Genomic DNA, 18,834 nt, shown 5'->3' with positions numbered 1-18,834 from the left:
TGCTCCTCGCAAGACTTTGAAAAATACAGAAAAGTAAATAGATGGCATCGAAAAGTAGCATAGTGAAATGAAAGGCTGGAGTTGGCTGACCATTCTAAGTAATAGCCTGCTCTCCGGATCCCCACACAAAGACAAATGTCCGCACAGTTTGACCTTCCCAGGAATTTCCTCTTCCCAGTTGTGCTTAATGTGACAATAAAATTTAGCCTAAACAGTGTCAGTCCGATTGGTCTCCAAGGAGAGGAATCAGCAGTAGTGCATTAGCCATGTGTCTGTGGTTATGTAAAATTCCCTTTCCAATATGTGAACAGTGAAAGCAGTCTTCCCCTGGCTAGCAATTAAACTGTGGAAAGGAAAGGGAAATTAGGCAAGTTTCCTAATGGGGGGTGGGTGGGGGGGAGGGCAGGACGGAAAGGGGAGGAAGCCAAAGAAGTGAATTTGTTATTTTACTGTTCGAGGTACAAAGTAACTACAGGTAGGTGAAACAATAAAATGTAGGGTCAAGTCGTCAAGTTTATTGTCACGTGCACAGCTTTGGTGAGGTACAGGTATAATGAAAAACTTGCTCGCAGCAGCATTGCAGCCACACGGGTTCAGCCTGAACACGGAACAAAAATAAACCAGACAGTGAAAAGCAGAAAATAAACCAGACGGTGAAAAGCAAACATAGTGCAAAACAAAGACATTATTGCAAAGAGAAGCACAATCGGAGAGAAGTCCATGGTAGTGAAGGAAGTGTCCGGCAGAGTTCTGTTGCTGGGGTAGGGTTAGGGTTGTGAAGTTGGTTCAGGAACCTGATGGTTGTAGGAAGGCACATTCGTATAACAGTTATCAGAACAATATAACATGCCAGCTGTAAGATAGGGGTTCAATTTCTGCTATTGTCTGTAAGTTCTCCCTGTGGCTGCGTGGATTTTCTCTGCGTGCTTTCGTTTCCTCCTACTTTCCAAAGAAATACGAGTTAGGGGTTAGTAAGCTGTGGCATTACTGCATAGGCACCAGAAGCATGGAAACACTTGTGGGCTGGCCCCAGCACACCCTCAATGCAATTGATGTTTCAAACGTACATGCGACAAATAAAGCTAATCTTTTTCATCTTTAGATCCATTGAATGAACCCACAGGGTAAATGACATTTGCCTGATGAATGGCCAGAATGCTGAAAGTATATTTGTGGTGGATATAAGATAGGCCTTATCTCTCCTTACTAGCTGGAAAGTACCTTTCTGGGAGAGGTGGTTGAAGTGAAATGATACTGAAATAGATAGTTTGAGCGATAAAGTCAGATAAAGAATCGTTCTCTAGCTTAGCATCGTTTATGTGTTTGGTAATACACTTACGAGTGTTGTATGAATCAATCTCAAAGTTCAAAGTCATTTTATTATCAGAGTACATGCTCTTTATGTTACTATGTACAACCCTGAGATTCATTTCCCTGTGGGTGTACTCTGCAAATCTATAGAATACTAAGTATGACAGGATCAATGAAAGATCAAATTAGAGTGTAGAAGACAACAAGCTGTGCAAATGCAAATATAAATAAATAGCAATAAATAATGAGAACATGAAATAACAAGATATAGAGTTCTTAAAGTGAGATGATTGGTTGTGGGAACATCTCAATAGATGAGTGTAGTTATCCCCTTTTGTCCACGAGCCTGATGGTTGAAAGGGTAGCAACTGTTCTTAAACCTGGTGTGAATCCTGAGGCTCTTGTATCTTCTATCTGATGGCAGCAGCAAGAAAAGAACAAGACCTGGGTGGTGAGGGTTTTTAATGATGGATGCTGCTTTCTACATGTACTGTAGTTGTGCCCAATGGTTGGGAGGGCTTTACCCGTGATGTACTGGACCAAAGCCATTACCTTTTGTAGGATTTTCCATTCAAAGGCATTGGTGTTTCCACACTAGGCCATGACGCAGACAGTCAATGCACTCCAACATAGGATCATTATGTCTATGTGTATTGTGTGTATTGTGAACAACTGAGCATTATAATACTAACCTCTGCAGAAACTGGTAAACCTCTGGAATCCTCTACCCCAGAAGATTGTGTAGGTGAGATCATTGGAGGTGTTTGAAGAGGAAGTCATTCAACTTTTGATAGTTCAGGGAATTGAGGGCCGTGGGGAATTGGCAGCAAAGAAGAAGTGAGGCCTTGGGTATATTATCCATATTCATATGGAACAGTGGGGTAGGCTTGAGGTGTTTAATGACGTTCTGCTGCTCCTATTTTCTTGTTTTCTCATGTTCAAGAAATATCACAGGAAAAGTGCAAGGAACTAGATACTAGTAACACAGCCTCTGCTGTGGGTGAAACATCAAAAAGTACTCCGAAGAAAGGGATAATGAGAGAGTTGGTTAACTGTGGAATGGTTTGTTAAGAGGGACACAGAGTGAATATGCTGGGAGGTCTTGTCAAACTAACTTACTGGAGCTGTTGAATGAAAGGACAGATCTTGCTGGCTACAGAAGTTCACTGGGTAGGGATATATTTTGATGTGATTAAAGGTTCTGCGACTGTTCTATTTAAGTTATGTGTGCACGGCATAAGAGGCAAACTTCTTAAGGAGAATGAAACTTGGCCAAAGCAGGGAAAATAAAGGGTGGCTGTGAAGTGAGGTGGTCAGTGATGGGCTGGAACAGAGATCTGTGGTGAGTCAGCGTGGTTTACATACACTAATGATACTGCACTGAGGCAAAAGACGAGAATCTCGTGACTTGTAGCTGATCCTAAATCGGGGAGGGGATATCAAAGAAGAGTTTATAGCAAACTTACATGAAAACTTGGTTAGACCTAGAATGCTGTATGTAATTTTGGTCTCTATTTTATTAAAAAAGAACTCAGAGATGCTGAGCCATACGTATAGTAAAGTTACTAAAATGGTAAGCACCTCCAGAGCTGATATCAGGAAATTGTCAGCAGGCCAGGCAGCATCTATAGGAATAATAAGAGATAACGTTTTAGGTCAATGATCCAATGAATTGGAAAATGTAGGTATGAAGGAGTTTTGGATGCAGAATAAAGGGGGAGGGGAAAAAAAAGAAACAAACAGGAGACTCTGTGATAGGACCAATTATAGCCCTCGCTCTTTCCAAGACTCCCTTTTCTGCTTGTCCCGCCCCACCGATCGTCCTCCTGGCACATATACCTGCACTGTGCTAAGTGCAACACCGCCTCCCTCACTTGTTCAGGGCCCTAAACGGTCTTCCAAGTGAGGTAGCACTTCACTTGTGAGCGTGTCAGTGAGACTTATGCATCCTGTGATCCTGGTGCAGCCTCAGTGTCACATTCAGATTTAGTACACCAGAGCGTACAGTGAAATGTGCCATTTGCCTTAATAGCCAACACAACCTGAGTATGTGCTGGGGGCAGCCCACAAGCATCGGCATGTGTTCTGCATTCTACTGTCTCCACCGCTACATCAGTGAGACCCAACGCAGATTGAGGGACAGCTTCTTCGAGCACATTCGCTCCATCTTCTGCTGCAGCCACGATCTCCCGGTGGTCACCAATTTCATTTCCACTTCCCACTCTCACACTGATATGTCTGTCCGTGGCCGCCTCTATTGCCATGATGAAGCCAGATGCAGGTTGGAAGAGACACCCCTCCTCTTACGTCTTGATGGCATCAGCATCGATTTCTCTAACGTCCAGAAACCACTCCGCACTGTTTTCCTTTACCACCCTCCTTTGTCTTCTTTCCTTCCTGTGGCCCCCTCATCTCTTCTCTTCCCCTCCCTTCCCCTCATGATCTGTGCATCTCCTTCTTGTGGTTTCCCACCTCATTCCCTTTCTTCCATGCACAGTGTCCTCTCCTATCAGATTCCTTCTTCAGCTCTTTTCCTCTTTCACCTATCACTTCCCAGCTTTCCACATCCTTCTCCCCACTCATCTACCTCCCCGTTCACCTGTCACCTGGCAGCCTGTGCTCCTTCCTCTCCTCCTACCTTTTATTCTGGATTGAACCCTCATCCTTTCCAGTGCTGATGAAGTGTCTTGGCACATAACATCAAATGCTCATTTCCCTCCTTAGATGCTGACTGACCTGCTGAGTTCCTCCAGAATTTCGAGCGTGTTTCTCTGGATTTCCAGCATCTCCTGCATTATCATTTCTGGTCTGATTAAATGCCCTTATGTAACCTACTACCTGCTCTCTGTCTTGTGTCCTTTGTAAAAAACAAAAAAAGATCATGGAAATGATGCATATTCAGAAACAAAAAATGGGTCAAGAAATAACTGTGATCTAAAGTTGTTGAACTTAGTTTTGAATCTCTTAGGGCTATAAAGTACCCAATCATCAGGTGTACTGATGTTGTGAAATTGCAGATGCTGGAATCTGAGTAATAAAAGTATTTGGGGCAGTAAAGGAACTCTTTGATAAGACCGTAAGATATAGGTGCAGAATTAAGCCATTTGGTCCATTGTCTCCTCTGTTATTCCATCATGGCTAGTTTATATTATTCCTCTCAACTCCATCCTCCTGCCTTAGAACATGGAATAGTACAGCATAGTACAGGCCCTTCGGCCCACAATGTTGTGCCGACCCTCAAACCCTGCCTCCCATATAACCCTGCACCTTAAATTCCTCCATATACCTGTCTAGTAGTCCTTAAATTTCACTAGTGTATCTGCCTCCACCACTGACTCAGGCAGTGCAATCCACGCACCAAGCAATCTCTGAGTAAAAAACCTTCCTCTAATATCCCCCTTGAACTTCCTACCCCTTACCTTAAAGCCATGTCCTCTTGTATTGAGTAGTGGTGCCCTGGGGAAGAGGCGCTGGCTCTCCACTCTATCTATTCCTCTTAATATATTGTATACCTCTATCATGTCTCCTCTCATCCTCCTTCTCTCCAAAGAGTAAAGCCCTAGCTCCCTTAATCTCTGATCATAATGCATACTCTCTAAACCAGGCAGCATCCTGGTAAATCTCCTCTGTACCCTTTCCAATGCTTCCACATCCTTCCTATAGTGAGGCAACTAGAAATGGACACAGTACTCCAAGTGTGGCCTAACCAGAGTTTTATAGAGCTGCTCACACCTTCTCCACATAACCTTTGACACGCTTTCTAATCAAGAACCGATCAACCTCTGATTTAAATATACCCAATCACTTGGCCTCCACAGCAGTCTGTGGCAATGAATTCCACAAATTCACCAATCTCTGGCTAAAGAATTTCCTTCTCATTTCTGTTCTAAAGGATGTCCTTGCATTAGAAATTTAGAAACATAGAAACATAGAAAACCTACAGCACAATACAGGCCCTTCGGCCCACAAAGCTGTGCTGAACATGTCCTGACCTTAGAAATTACCTTGGCTTACCCATAGCCCTCTACCTTTCTGAGCTCCATGTACCTGTCCAGGAGTTTCTTACAAGACCCTATCGTATCCGCCTCCACCACCGTCGCCGGCAGCCCATTCCATGCACTCACCACTCTCTGCATAAAAAACTTACCCCTGACATCTCCTCTGTACCTACTTGCAAGCACCTTAAGACTGTGTCCTCTCATGTTATCCATTTCAGCCCTGGGAAAAAGCCTCTGACTATCCATAGGATCAATGCCTCTCATCATCTTATACACCTCTATCAGATCACATCTCATCCTCCGTCACTCCAAGGAAAGAAGGCCAAGTTCACTCAGCCTATTCTCATAAGGATTCTGGGGTTGTGCTAGGCACGTGGATGACAGAAAAATGGAAGGCTGTGCCAAGGGGAAAGATTAGATTGATCCTTGAGTAGGATAAAAGGTCAGCACGAAATCATAGGCCAAAGGGCCTGTACTGCGCCTTAGTGTTCCATATGTTCAATTTTCTGTAAACAGGTGGAGGATCTCAGTGGGCTAAGCAGTATCAGTGGGGGGAAAAGGAATTGTTGATAACCCTGGTTGAAACCTTGCATCAGGCACAGTGAGAATGTTCCTTCAAATCACTATCTGTGTCTGTTTGTGGATGATCTAGACTTTGGTGAAACACCCACGATATTCTTTCTACATCAAAGGTGCCTCGATAGCGAACCGTAACTCTAAGCAGAGCAAGGTGCCCTTTGCCTCAGTTTCCATTCCAAAACTGATGCAAGGTCCTTCAGCTCCGTTAACGCACAACCAGGGTTTGCCTTGCGCTGCGGGATTGTGTTTTCTGGGGCCAGCCTTCAGTGTGCCAGACACTCAACGCAGAGAGGCCCTTATGCTGTTCACTTCTTGATAACAGTCTGCATGAGAAATATCGAATTATCCAAACACTGCCAAAGTAAATAAAATGGTACTGCTTACAAATGGAACAACTTTGATTAAGAAGAGGAGGCCACAGTCTGGACATTCTAGTGACTAAATTGTATTAGTCTAAGCTGGCTTTGAACCTGTGTGTCCCTCTGGTGAAAGACCACTGCTACCTAGTTACACACTGCAAATCCAAAGTCTACTGCTGTTTTTGATAAAAGGCAAACTGTCTTTAGTGTATACATGAATTTCTGGCTTGCAATGTGATTTGGCACTTTTAAACACATACACCAATATTCAAAGCAAACAGAAATACCGAGGGACCTTTAATACTTGGAACTGTATTCTCTTTAACACTTCTTCCCGTGAAGAGCTGGTGGAATATTTCTCAAGAATGGAGGTAGCAGAATGTGGGTTCTTTCGTTTGGAGGAGCCGATGATCAGCAGTTAAGGAAAGGCAGGTGTGGAGGGCAGGAGGGTGCTGTGAGGTCATGGGGTTGATGAGAGGGAGTTTATTACAAGTACTGTAGATGTGTGCTTGGTGTAAATGTTCATCCAGATGGCTTGCATCACTGAAACTGTAGAGGGATAATTACTCTGCCCGGAGGTCCTCACTTTTTCATCTTGTTCAGTATTTCATAAAGGACTGTCAAACAAGTCGACCGTAATCGTTCCTGGATGTGGGTATGTTAACAAACACAGCGCAGAACATGTGTCCTTTTGAAGTGGCTGCTGGTGACTCTCGAATTCTCTGTTTCTGGACACCATTCTTTCAGCTGAATTCCTCTGGTCTTTCTTAACTGCAGTGCAGAGCACAGCAGCTGGTCTGTCTGCCTCATATGGCAAATGCACCCCTCACATTTATAACTTTATTTACTTGATGCTCAGAATCATGCACATGAAATAGATCAATGCAAAGCCATTCCCCTTTGCCCTTGAAAATTTTCAGCCCAGTCGTGTATCGCGGAGCTCCAGTGAAGTTTAGAGCTGGCCCACTAACCATGGTACAGATGTCTTTGGTGTTACCCTTTTCACAAAGTTTGTATTAACAAGAAGATACTCTGTAAGGTGCAGTTCATAGACTCTTTAGGGTCACAGATTTCCCATTTGTCTTTAGAACTAACTAGACTTTCCTTCTCACTGCTTAGTAGCAGTAGATTCCAATTTTTAAACATTAACCAATCTGGGTTTACACACTAAAAACCATCAGATATCTATTCCCCTGAGGGGCACGCTGAAACCATTAAAGCAAGTGAGGGAAGACCATCATTAGGCATCAAGAGCTTTAGCTCTTTCCCCATTGTCCGGTGAATTTCCACACAAACTTCTTTTCCCAGTTTCGCATTTGCAAGTTAATACTGAATCTATTTTTATCACCTATTCAGGGGTGAATTTTGCAGGACCCTGTGGATGCAGTGCCGTCCGTGTATCATATATGATAAATCTATTGTGGCCGTGTTCTCAGTGACGGGTTGGAGCCCATCACCTGTGGCAAAGAATAACTCCACTTGGCTGCATTAATAATTACTTATTAGTAGTAACCCTAAGGGGATTAAAAGTCAGCTAAGCCTGCCTGAAATGCAATATCTTTGCTGGCAAATGTTTGTGCGTGTACGTGAATGGGCGCATGTGTGCTGAATGGCTGAAGAAGAAATTAGATTTGGTAAAAGTACACGAACAATCCAACAAGGAAATAGGCCAGTTCACCTGGTTCCTTACAGAGCTGGCTATTTTTGAGCCTGGTTCAAACATAGTAAATCTCTACCCCATCACATTGTAGCACAAGAGTCCTGTGGTCGCAATAATGAACCAGTCACCTCAGAAAATGTAAGGTGTAATACGTACAAGATTTGCATTTTTTATCTGTAAGATGCACAATATTTCAGGTTGGCTAGTGATATTTATTCCTGTGGAATTCCTTTACAAATGGAATGAATTGCTGGGGCCCCAGTTTGCATTAATGATTGCATTACAATCTGTAACTAGGCAAACTATATGCAGGTGAAACTAAACACGAATAAATATTTAAAAGAAACTGGATGGAATATGATTTACTCTAAAGAAAGAAGTCTAAGCTTGTGGGTGGGTTCACCAAGTACTATGTCAAATTACAATGGAGCGAATGAAACTGAAAAATGAATATAATTTGATTAAATGAATAACATCTTCTCCTCACTGGCGATCAACACTGGTGCACCTCAAGGATGCTTGCTTAGCTCACAACTGTGTTGCTAGGCACAGCTAGCTATAAATTTACTGATGGCACAACTATTGTTGTCGGAATTTCAGATAGGGATGAGGAGGCATACAGGAGCAAGATAAATCATCTGGTTCAGTGGTGTTATAACAATGGCCTTGCACTCGACATCTGTATGATCAAGGAATTGATTGTGGACTTCAGGAAGGGGAAGTCGAGGGAACAAACATCAGTTCTCATTGAGGGATCAGCGGTGGAAAGGACGAACAGATTCAAGTTCCTGGGGGTCAACACCTCTGAAGACCTACCCTGTGTCCAACATATTGATGCAATTACACAAAAGCATGGCGGCAGCTATATTTTATTAGGAGCTTGAGGAGACGTTCGTATGTCACCAAAGGCTCCCGCAAATTTTTACAAGCGTACAGTGGAGAGCGTTCTAACTGCTATGGAGGGGGCCACTGCACAGGATTGGGAAAAGCTGCAGAAAGTTGTAAACTCAGCCAGCTCCATCATGGGCACCAGCCTCCCCAGCATCGAGGACACCTTCAAAAGGCAATGCCTCAAGAAAACGCCGTCAGCCATTAAGGACCCCGTCACCCAGGACATGCCCTCTTCTCATTGCTGCTATCATGGAGAAGGTACAGGAGCCTGAAGACACACACTCAAAGTTTCGGGGACAGCTTCTTCCCCTCTACCATCCAATTTCTGAATGGACAATGAACCCATGAACACTACATCACTATTTTTGCTCTCCTTTTGCACTACCTACTTAATTTAATTTTCATATAGATTATTGTAATTTATAGATTTTAAACATTACTATGTATTGCCTTGTACTGCTACCACAAAACAACAAATTTCATGATGCATGCCGGTGATATTAAACATGATTCTGATTTGGAAACAAACTATGTCTTGGTCATTCTGCATCCTAAATACTGTCAGTATCTGTATCAAACGTAAAGGGGAAATATGTTCAAGGCATGAAGGAATTGCAGAGGAAAAGCCATGAGACTGGTCCTCTCAGCCAAATCTAAGCATAGGTAAAGTTGTAGTTGTGGTAAAACTAAGGACGATAAGAACCAATTAGATGATGTCAATGAGGAAAAGGTGGGGGGGGTCACTTCAATATGATTTTTATATTTTTCACTGTGATTGAAGCTTTATCCTTTGTTTTTTTTTACCACAGATCAAAAGTTAACAGGAAAAATTATGAAAGCATAGTGTCTATTCTTTTCATAATCAAACAGATTTTGTGTTTATTTTTCCTGAATGCTACTTGATTACAATCATCCCATGTAATCTTGCAATATGAGAGAATTTAAATGTAAGAGATTAAAACACAAAGACACTGGATTGAACGGAGAGTTTACTAAGAGAAGACCCATAATCTGCTTGCCAGCTCTGCACTGCAAGTATTGCCACCTTGAGAAGCATCTGCTGTCAGAGTAACTGAGTGCCAAGCCTCGTTAGACATGGGTTTTGAAAACAGTTTTATTTGTATGATAGGCAATTATTGGATAAAACCCTTGCATTGTTTGTTGCTGCATTACCCAGACCTGCTTTCTAAGTAGAATTTGTTGAATTAGGGGGCCCTAATGATTGGCCTCTGCTGCATTGAGTTGCGTGGGTAGAAAATTGCTGAAGGTGGCTTTTAATTTGTTCTTGAAAATTACACAACAATGGCCTGGTCGTATTTATTGTCTATCACTTGTTACCCTGAGGGGATTAACAGTCAACTAATCCTGAGTGCGCAATCCAATACCTTTGCTGGCAAGTGTGTGTGTGTGTGAGAGAGAGAGGGAGAGAGAGAGAGAGTGTGTGTGTGTGTGTGTGTGTGTGTGTGTTTTTGTGCGTTGGCCAAAAAAGGAATTGGATTTGGTCAAATTACATGTAAATTACAACATGGAAATAGGTTGCTGTTTACACTTTGCAGCAGTGGTAATTCTAATTCCATGTGCTGCCTGTCTTTATGCCCAATAACTTGTTTCAGCCAGCAATCGAACGGTTAGTTTACACACTAATTCTGGTGGTACATCCCCCAAGTACCCAGTTGAAATGTTCCTCTTGCCACCCCTCCCAATCCTCCAGCATTTAATACTTTAATTGTTCTCTTACCCTGGAGCTCGAAAGATATTCCTTTCCATCTGCTTTGCCCCATTTTACTATAACTTTGAACACATCTATCAAACTTCATTTTAATGCCCAAGGTGTTAATGAGATGCATCCTACATTGGTATGCCAAGAGAAATATACATATATACTTTTATAGGTGGCTCTCACATTCAAGAGATAATCCACAGTGTTAAAAACATTGGAATAAAATATAATAATTTTGTTCTTCAGTCCTGATGAAGGGTCTAGGCTCAAAACATAAACTATACTCTTTTCCATAGATGCTGCCTAGACTGCTGAGTTCCTTCAGCATTTTGTGTGCATTGCTTGGATTTCCAGCATCTGCAGATTTTCTCTTGTTTATATCTGGTTTTCTGCTGCTCGGGAGTTAAATATTCATGAGCGCGTGGCTATAAGCAGATGTCCTTCAAAACCAATTTTTCATTGTATTTCAATTCAATTCAAGTTTAATTGTCATTCAACCATATGTGAATACTCATGAATACAGCCAAACAAGACAGTGTTACTATGTTATAACTACTTGGCACTTAAACTTATGACCTGGATGGATTACACCTGGGCCTTAACAGCAAAATAATACAGATGGTGTTATCTGGTGAAATCCCTCTGCCATTATAAACCTCTCACCTATTGTGTGCAATGTCATAGGGAGTGTGCTTTGACACACAATCATATCCTTTTGTCCAACTCTATCAACTGTTCTTTCCCTTTGCCTCAGGTCCTCCACAAATTTCGGAGCGGGTGATCAACCGCCAGACGGTGAGGTTAGGTCGGACAATCAAGCTGCCATGTCCAGTGGAGGGGGACCCCCCACCACTTACCATGTGGACAAAAGATGGGCGCACCATTCACAGTGGCTGGACGCGGTTCCGAGTCCTCCGGCAAGGTCTGAAAGTCAAGGAAGTGGAAGCTGAAGATGCTGGGACGTACATATGCAAGGCTACTAATGGTTTTGGCAGCATCAACCTCAACTACACACTCATTGTGATCAGTAAGTACTGAGCTAAACAGGAAGCTTCATCTAGTTCAGTTGTCCTCCATTAAGGAGGACCGAGGCATTCATTTTCTCATCTGCGTGTTCCAGCTCACCTCGTTAACCTCAGCTGTATTATTCTGTACTTTGTAGTCGGTTGCTTCGCAGATGCTGGCCAAAGTCAGCTTGAGGTCCATTTATCACGGGAAGTTGGGAGAGCTGTCAACCTCAGAGTAAGGTTTTGCCTTATGGTTTAAAATGGGCATTCATTGCTAAGAGCTCAGGAAATGTAGAATGAGTCTGAGCGATAAGAATTCTGCTCTGCATCAATGTGTTACTGCTTCTTTAAGGATGAGAAGGAGGGTAAGGCTGCAAATTGTTCAGAACATTAAGAAGCCTTGACCTCACTTTACAAATTGTAAAATTTCTATTTTACTTTCTAGTCACTCCATTTTTTTTGTATTATTGCCAAGCTGCTCTGAAAAGTACATTAGTAATCTTGATCCGTCCAGTTTGCAATGCACGTTCTCTCCTTTTTAGGTCACACCCACTTCCAACAGCCAAACTGCATCCGACAAGAATTTAACTAATTATGTCCTTCAGGCTACCAGGACAGAAGACCAGTAAACTGTCCATGATTGGTGGAATCATCTCACCTGTTACTTCGCTGGTTTTTTTAGTCTGTTTGTCCAGTAGAGTCCTTTGGGTAATCTGGGGCAACAAACTATCTGCTGGAGGAATGTGAGTCCTGGTGGGGGAGGGGGGGTCTTGGCCCGAAGCATCAACTGTTCATTTTCTTCCGTAGACGCTGCCTGACCTGCTGAGTTTCTGCAGGATATTATTTGTGTGTGTTGCTGGAAGAATTCATTGGGTTAAGCAGCATCTGGTGGGGGTGTGTATGGGGAATGGAATTGTCAATGTTTCAGGTTGAAAGTGTGCATCGGGACTGAGATTGGAGAGGTGAGATTGGCTGTATAAAGAGGAGGGGGGAGAGGGTACCACAGGAGTCTGAGGTGATTGGTGGACTGAGGAGAGGTGAAAGATGATGGGCAAGTAGTGCTAGTTGCTGGCGGGTGGAGTTGGGAGACAATGGAAGGTGGATGATAGGGATAAATGGGAGCCTATATCTAGTTAATTTAGCAAATGTCTTTATGGTGCTTGAGGGTTGTAGTTGGAACAAGATTTTTAGAGCACTTGTAAAATAACAGAATCAATCAACAGTGCTGATGCTGTAATGCTCCTGGACTTGGCCCACCACACACTGTAGACTCACATAAAGATATTTGTTTAATCAATTCATCAGATCTGCGCATCACTAGAAAGGCTGACGTTTAATGTCTATTCCAAGTGGAACTTAAAGTGAGTGGTTATCTGGGCTATTTCAGCGGATAATTAAGAATAATTTCAGTCATGATGGAATGGTGGAGAAGACTTCATGGGTCGAATGGCCTAATTCTACTACTACGTCTTCTGGTTTAAACTATGTTGTTGTGAGTCTGGGGTTATAAATTGGACAGACTAAGTAAGGATGGCAGAATGGGTTGGGTGAACTGGGTGTACATTCATGGGATGCCCATTATGGTAATCATGAATAATAGCTAATTTAGTTAACTAAATATTAATTCCTATTTGCCATGAATTTATATATTTGGTTTCATTGGTTGAAACCTCTAGATTACCATTCCATCACAATGTTAGTATATCTCCATGGAGGGATGGTTGAGGGGTTGTCCATAAGACAACAAGACACAGAAAAATTAGGCCATTCAGCCCATCAAGATTGTCTATTCCTGTCTCCTCCTCTTCTGCATCTTGGCCTCCTAAATTAAAGGCTTCAGTAATGTACATATTAAACTGGAGACTCAGTTAAGGTGAGAGGGGTAAGATTTAATAGGACTTGAGGGGCTACTTTTTCTACACAAAGGGCGGTCTCCATGTAGATGACCTATTAGTGGAAGTTGTTGAGGCAGATACAATGACAACTTATTGACAGTTGGACAGATACATGGAGAGGAAAAAATTAGAACTCAGGGACCAAAGGCTGGCAAATTGGAGCAACATGTATGGGGACCTTGGTAGGCATGGTTGAGATGGACAGAAGGGCCTGTTACCATGCTGTATGACTCCAGGACTCTCACATATGGCAAAGTGGAGCTGGAGTACACCTCATCTTATTCCTGTTTCTTGGTGTTTGGCCACTGGATGGGTCAGTAAATTGGGTTCTTGAACACGTTGAGCAGAGATTGGCATAGAATAGCTCTCAGTACCAGGTCAGACGGTAAGCTCTGAAATTCAGCTCAGGGGCTTCCGAAAATTGCTTGTTACTGGGCAAGTTTTACTGCGATATAGATAATTTCTTTCTCAAATCTGCATGTTCTCCCTGTGATGTGGGGAAGGAAAGACTGGAATTAAAGGAACATTTTGATAGGTATTTAAGTTTTAACAGCTAAGAATCGTATTTACTTCATGGAAAATCACAGAGGGCATCTTTGCTATTGCATTTACAAATAGGAACTGTGGTGACATTGTTATCTGTGTTGCAAGAAATGTTTCAGTGCTGCACTCACTGTTGTTATGTTACTGGCTTTAAGCCCTGGACCAAAGTACTAATATAAAAGTGAAATAGGATGATTTTGGATGTTGCCGTGGAAAAATGACCAGGATTAATCCTTTAATCTTTACATTCTGGAGAGCTAGCTATATCACAATCAGGAAAAAATGGTCTTATGGTTTTGCTACACTTGTGAATTAGAAACAGGTTTATTATCAATGGCATATGCCATGAAATCTGTTGTTTTGTGGCAGCAGTTCAGTGCAATACATACAAAATCACTGAAGGTTACAATAAGAAATCTATAATAAGTAAATAAACAGTGCCAAAACAGAGCAAACTAGTGAAGAAGTGTTTATGAGTTCATGGTCCGTTCAGAAATCTGATGGTGGGGGGAAGAAGCTATTCCTAAAATGTTAAGTGTGCACCCTCATGGTCCTGTACCTCCTCCCTGGTGGTAGTCATGAGAAGAGGGTATGTCTTGGATGGTGAGGGCCATCAATGGTGGACGCTGCCTCCTTAAGGCTCTACTCTTTGAAGCGCTGTCTGTAAGGTGTTTGTTTGCTCTCCCCTGGCCGAGTGGGTTTCCAAGTGCCGTGGGTTGGACTTATTGCCAAGCAGTGTGATATTCACGATGAATGAGCAACAGCCTTATTGAAAATAGGCTTCAGTTCAATATTATAGTTGCCAAAGGAGGCACAGTGAAATGATTTGCAATGGATGAATCTTTGTGGACTGCAAGAATTTAAAATCATGTTTCAGTAACTGAGAGCTTTTAGAGAATATTTAGTCAAATATAATTTCTATGTCGTTAAAATAGCTAGATCAATCTCAAATTCTGCCCACAAGATTTATTGTTTAACCTCTCCAATTAATTATATTTGCAGAGAGTATTCAATTCCCATCGCTATCACCACCATTTTTAATAAGGATTCATGAACCATGCATTGTAATAAATTTCTGCTGAGACTAACAACCCCTAATCTAAGTGACTGTAATATACTCTGTTTAAACTATACCTTGAGGCTATGGTACCTGTGTAACCTTTTGAATTCTCAGTATTTGTTTCTGCTAAGTGGCTTGTTAACTTGTCTAATCTTCTGCTACTGAGCAAACCAGGCTGCCCTGGGATAGGTGGTATTTTCTGTCTAGTTGACTTAATTTTATTTACTGCTTGGTAATTGAGGGCAAGTCCTTTCAGGTCAGAGTTGTTCTTGGAGAATATTTATAATTTTAATTTCTAGTTTATTCCCCAGAGCCTAAGAAGCCACATAAGGCAAGGCCCCTGACCTTTAGAACACGGTGGTCTTACATTTCCAACAAATGCCACTTACTTCTTTATCTTTAGAACCATATAAGATAGGCTAGTTGGAAAAGTGACTTAGCACTTTTTCTTCAGTTACCGGACTAGTGTGTCACAGAAAATGGAACTAGTTGCAAATGTATATTGAACTAAAATGTTTTCTGCAGGTCTGCTTTGATATCTATTAATTCACTTCATATTGTAAGTATATATATATATATATATACAAAGTATTATATGTGAAATGACCCTCATTGCCAATAGTTTGTTGAGAAAATTCACCACATTGACATTTCAGATTTAATTCTGGACTTGTCAAAATGAGTCAATTTTTTCCATGTGTTGGAGGCTTTGTTTGGAGATAGAAATATTTTATTTGTGAAATAAGCAAATAAGTTGTTGGTAGCACTCTTTTTATAACTTTTTAAAAAATGCATGATATCTTTTAAAATTGTTATTTCTCCCCAGTTTTCTCCTCTTTTTAAAAAGGCCTTTGACCCACGGGTTAATAAGTGGTTGGTCTACAGGAGTGGGGTTAGGGACTACAATGTCTATTGTCATCTAGGCCTTGTAAGCACACTCATGTCATCATATGTTTTAAGAAAAGTAAAACTGGGGAGTGTGATTCCAATACCAATATCAGAATATTGCTTAATCTTGATATTGCTTTTTATACCATTGTGTTGTATATCTTTTATATGCGATGGTCGCTAAGACTGTAGCCATTTCCCCTTCTGTTTTGGCATGGATAACTGGAGTAATGATACCCCATTTCCACCTCATAGAATATTACAACGCAGAACAAGCCAGAATAGGGAAAATGAGAATGTAACCCATCAAGAATGTGGTAGAAAATTGTCTCCGAATTATTATGCATCTTGCATGGTGAGATACCATGGCTACAATACATGGAGTGCTACAACAGTTACAAAGATAGGATCCTAAGTATAGGATTAATAGAACATTCAAAATTGTGACTGGCACCCAGTTTGTATGTTTAAAAAAATGTTCTTTCTGTCCCTAATCAAACGAGCCATTATATTTTTGAAAGCTGGAACAGGCTGCATTTGTGTTGTGGAGTGGAGACACATCGGCTGAGACTGTCCAGGGAGGTCATTAAACACGTGCTTCTTTCTGATCGATAAGCTGGAGAGACATCCTTTCGGCCATCCACTCCCTGCCTTTGGCTGTCACCGTTGTGGTTTTTTATCTATTTTCTGTGCCTGTAACAGTAACGAGTGGTTGTTACTCCATTTGCCGTGATGTGACACCGAGCTCCATTGCTTTGTTTGGCTATTCCAGCAGAATATTGATGATAGTGTACAAGGGCAACACACAACTCGGCTTACCAACATGTGCGGCAATATAGGAGTTAGGGAGTAATTGCTTATACACATGTTTGAAATTGGAAGCCAGCAAAGTTGGATGGTGGAAAGCTGCCTTTGATGTATCCATTAGACAACACCTGGAATCATAAATGGACTTCAAAAAAATTGAACTTAACATTGGAAATTTAACCACCATACACTTGAGGAAGAAAGAAAGGGGATCCAGGAAAAAATTATTTATAAAGAGCAAGTTTACTATCTGGAACAACATCTTTTACAAGTAATACAATGGAACCAATCAGGGTTTTGAAAGGGTATCAAATAGGAACTCCTGGGTCTCCTTCACCTTCCCTTTCTCCTACAGTCCACCTTCCTCTCCTTTCAGATTCCTTCCCCTCCAACCCTTTACCTTTACCACCCACCTGGTTTCACCTGTCAACTTTTAGCTAGCCTCCTTCCCCTTCAGGACCCTGATCAGACCCCACTTGGAGTACTGAGCTCAGATCTGGTCACCTCACTACAGGAAGGATGTGGAAGCCATAGAAAGGGTGCAGAGGAGATTTACAAGGATGTTGCCTGGATTGGGGAGCATAGATTGAGTGAACTCGGCCTTCTCTCCTTGGAGTGACGGAGGATGAGAGGTGACCTGATAGAGGTGTATAAGATGATGAGAGGCATTGATCGTGTGGATAGTCAGAGGCTTTTTCCCAGGGCTGAAATGGTTGCCACAAGAGGAGACAGGTTTAAGGTGCTGGGGAGTAGGTACAGAGGAGATATCAGGGGTAAGTTTTTCACTCAGAGGGTGGTGAGTGCATGGAATGAACTCCCGGCAATGGTGGTGGAGGCAGATACGATAGGGTCTTTTAAGAGACTTTTGGATAGGTACATGGAGCTTAGAAACATAGAGGGCTATGGGTAAGCTTAGTAATTTCTAAGGTAGGGACATGTCCGGCACAACTTTGTGGCCCAAGGGCCTGTATTGTGCTGTAGGTTTTCTATGTTTCTCTATGTTTCTATGTTTCCCCCATCCTTTCATTCTGGCATCTTCCCCCTTCCTTTCCGGTCTTGAAGAAGCGTCTTTGCCTGCGACATCAATTGTTTATTCATTTTCATAGATGCTGTCTGACCATCATTTGCAGAATTTCTTGTGTTCATGACTGGAGAAAGATACAGAGTTGGGTTGGGGGGTGGGTGGGTGGATGGTGAGACTCTGCAAAGAACCTGCCTGGAAACATGGTCCGAATGGCTTCCTGTGCAGTAATGATTCTGTAACTCTAATTGGTTACTCTTTTCCAACTTATCTTGCCTGTAGAAATGCTTTGAGACATTCTGAAGGACAAGCACTACCGCATCAATACTATAATTGTTTGTAATTCACTTAGTAATTACTCTTACTTTCTCAACTTCATTGCCAACACCAATAGCTTCTTTTGCATGTTAATTGTTTGTCAATCTTTGTTTATGTATAGTTTCTTCATAAATTCTTTTGTACTTCTTTATTTGCCTGCAATAAAATGAATCTTGAGGTACTATATGGTGACATATAGGTACTTTGATCATAAATTTACTTTGACTTTGACTTTTGCCAGTGTTTGCCCAGGATGGCAATGCAACATTCCCAAGTTTTTTGGTGACACAGAACTAAGTAGGAATGTGAGTGGTGATGTGGATGCAAAGTTGCCATAAGTTAATCAAGCTCAGGGAGTGAGCAAAAACATGGCATATGGAGTACTGTGCAGAAGGATGAAGTTAACCACATCAGTATAGAATACTTTAAGAGGTGGGAGAATGGGAGAATGGGAAATTTTGATGTTCCAAGGTACCCAAGTACCATTGTATCCAAGTCCCTGAATCCTAAGTTGTGGGTACGACAGGCAATTAGGAAGGCAAATGTTTATTGGCCTTTATTGCAAAAGGATTTGTATCTTAATTCAAATACCTAGAAACTTAATGAGATCATGCATAATTTATTGTGTACAGATATGTTTTCTTTACTTGAAGAGCGAATTACTTGACAGAAGAGGAATGCAACAAAGATTCATCAGACTGGAACCAGGGGTGTTGGGCACTTCATATAAGGAGAGATTGAGCAGTCTCTGGGCCTCAGTTTTGTAGAGTTTAGATA

The 18,834-nt window shown here is 41.9% G+C and overlaps 1 protein-coding gene across 6 annotated transcripts in view; it reads left to right on the top strand.

Moving 5' to 3' along the window:
- Positions 1–18,834, top strand: part of fgfrl1a (fibroblast growth factor receptor like 1a) — a 344,477-nt gene that overhangs the window by 137,721 nt on the left and 187,922 nt on the right. For all 6 annotated transcript variants that reach the window (XM_063047049.1, XM_063047043.1, XM_063047048.1 and 3 more), the window contains exon 3: positions 11,273–11,545. In XM_063047049.1, the coding sequence (XP_062903119.1) occupies positions 11,273–11,545 (273 nt within the window). The remainder of the gene's footprint in view (positions 1–11,272; positions 11,546–18,834) is intronic.

This window comes from Mobula hypostoma, chromosome 4 (assembly GCF_963921235.1).
Source record: "Mobula hypostoma chromosome 4, sMobHyp1.1, whole genome shotgun sequence".
NCBI lineage: Eukaryota > Metazoa > Chordata > Chondrichthyes > Myliobatiformes > Myliobatidae > Mobula > Mobula hypostoma.
This window is presented reverse-complemented; position numbering and strand designations above follow the sequence as displayed.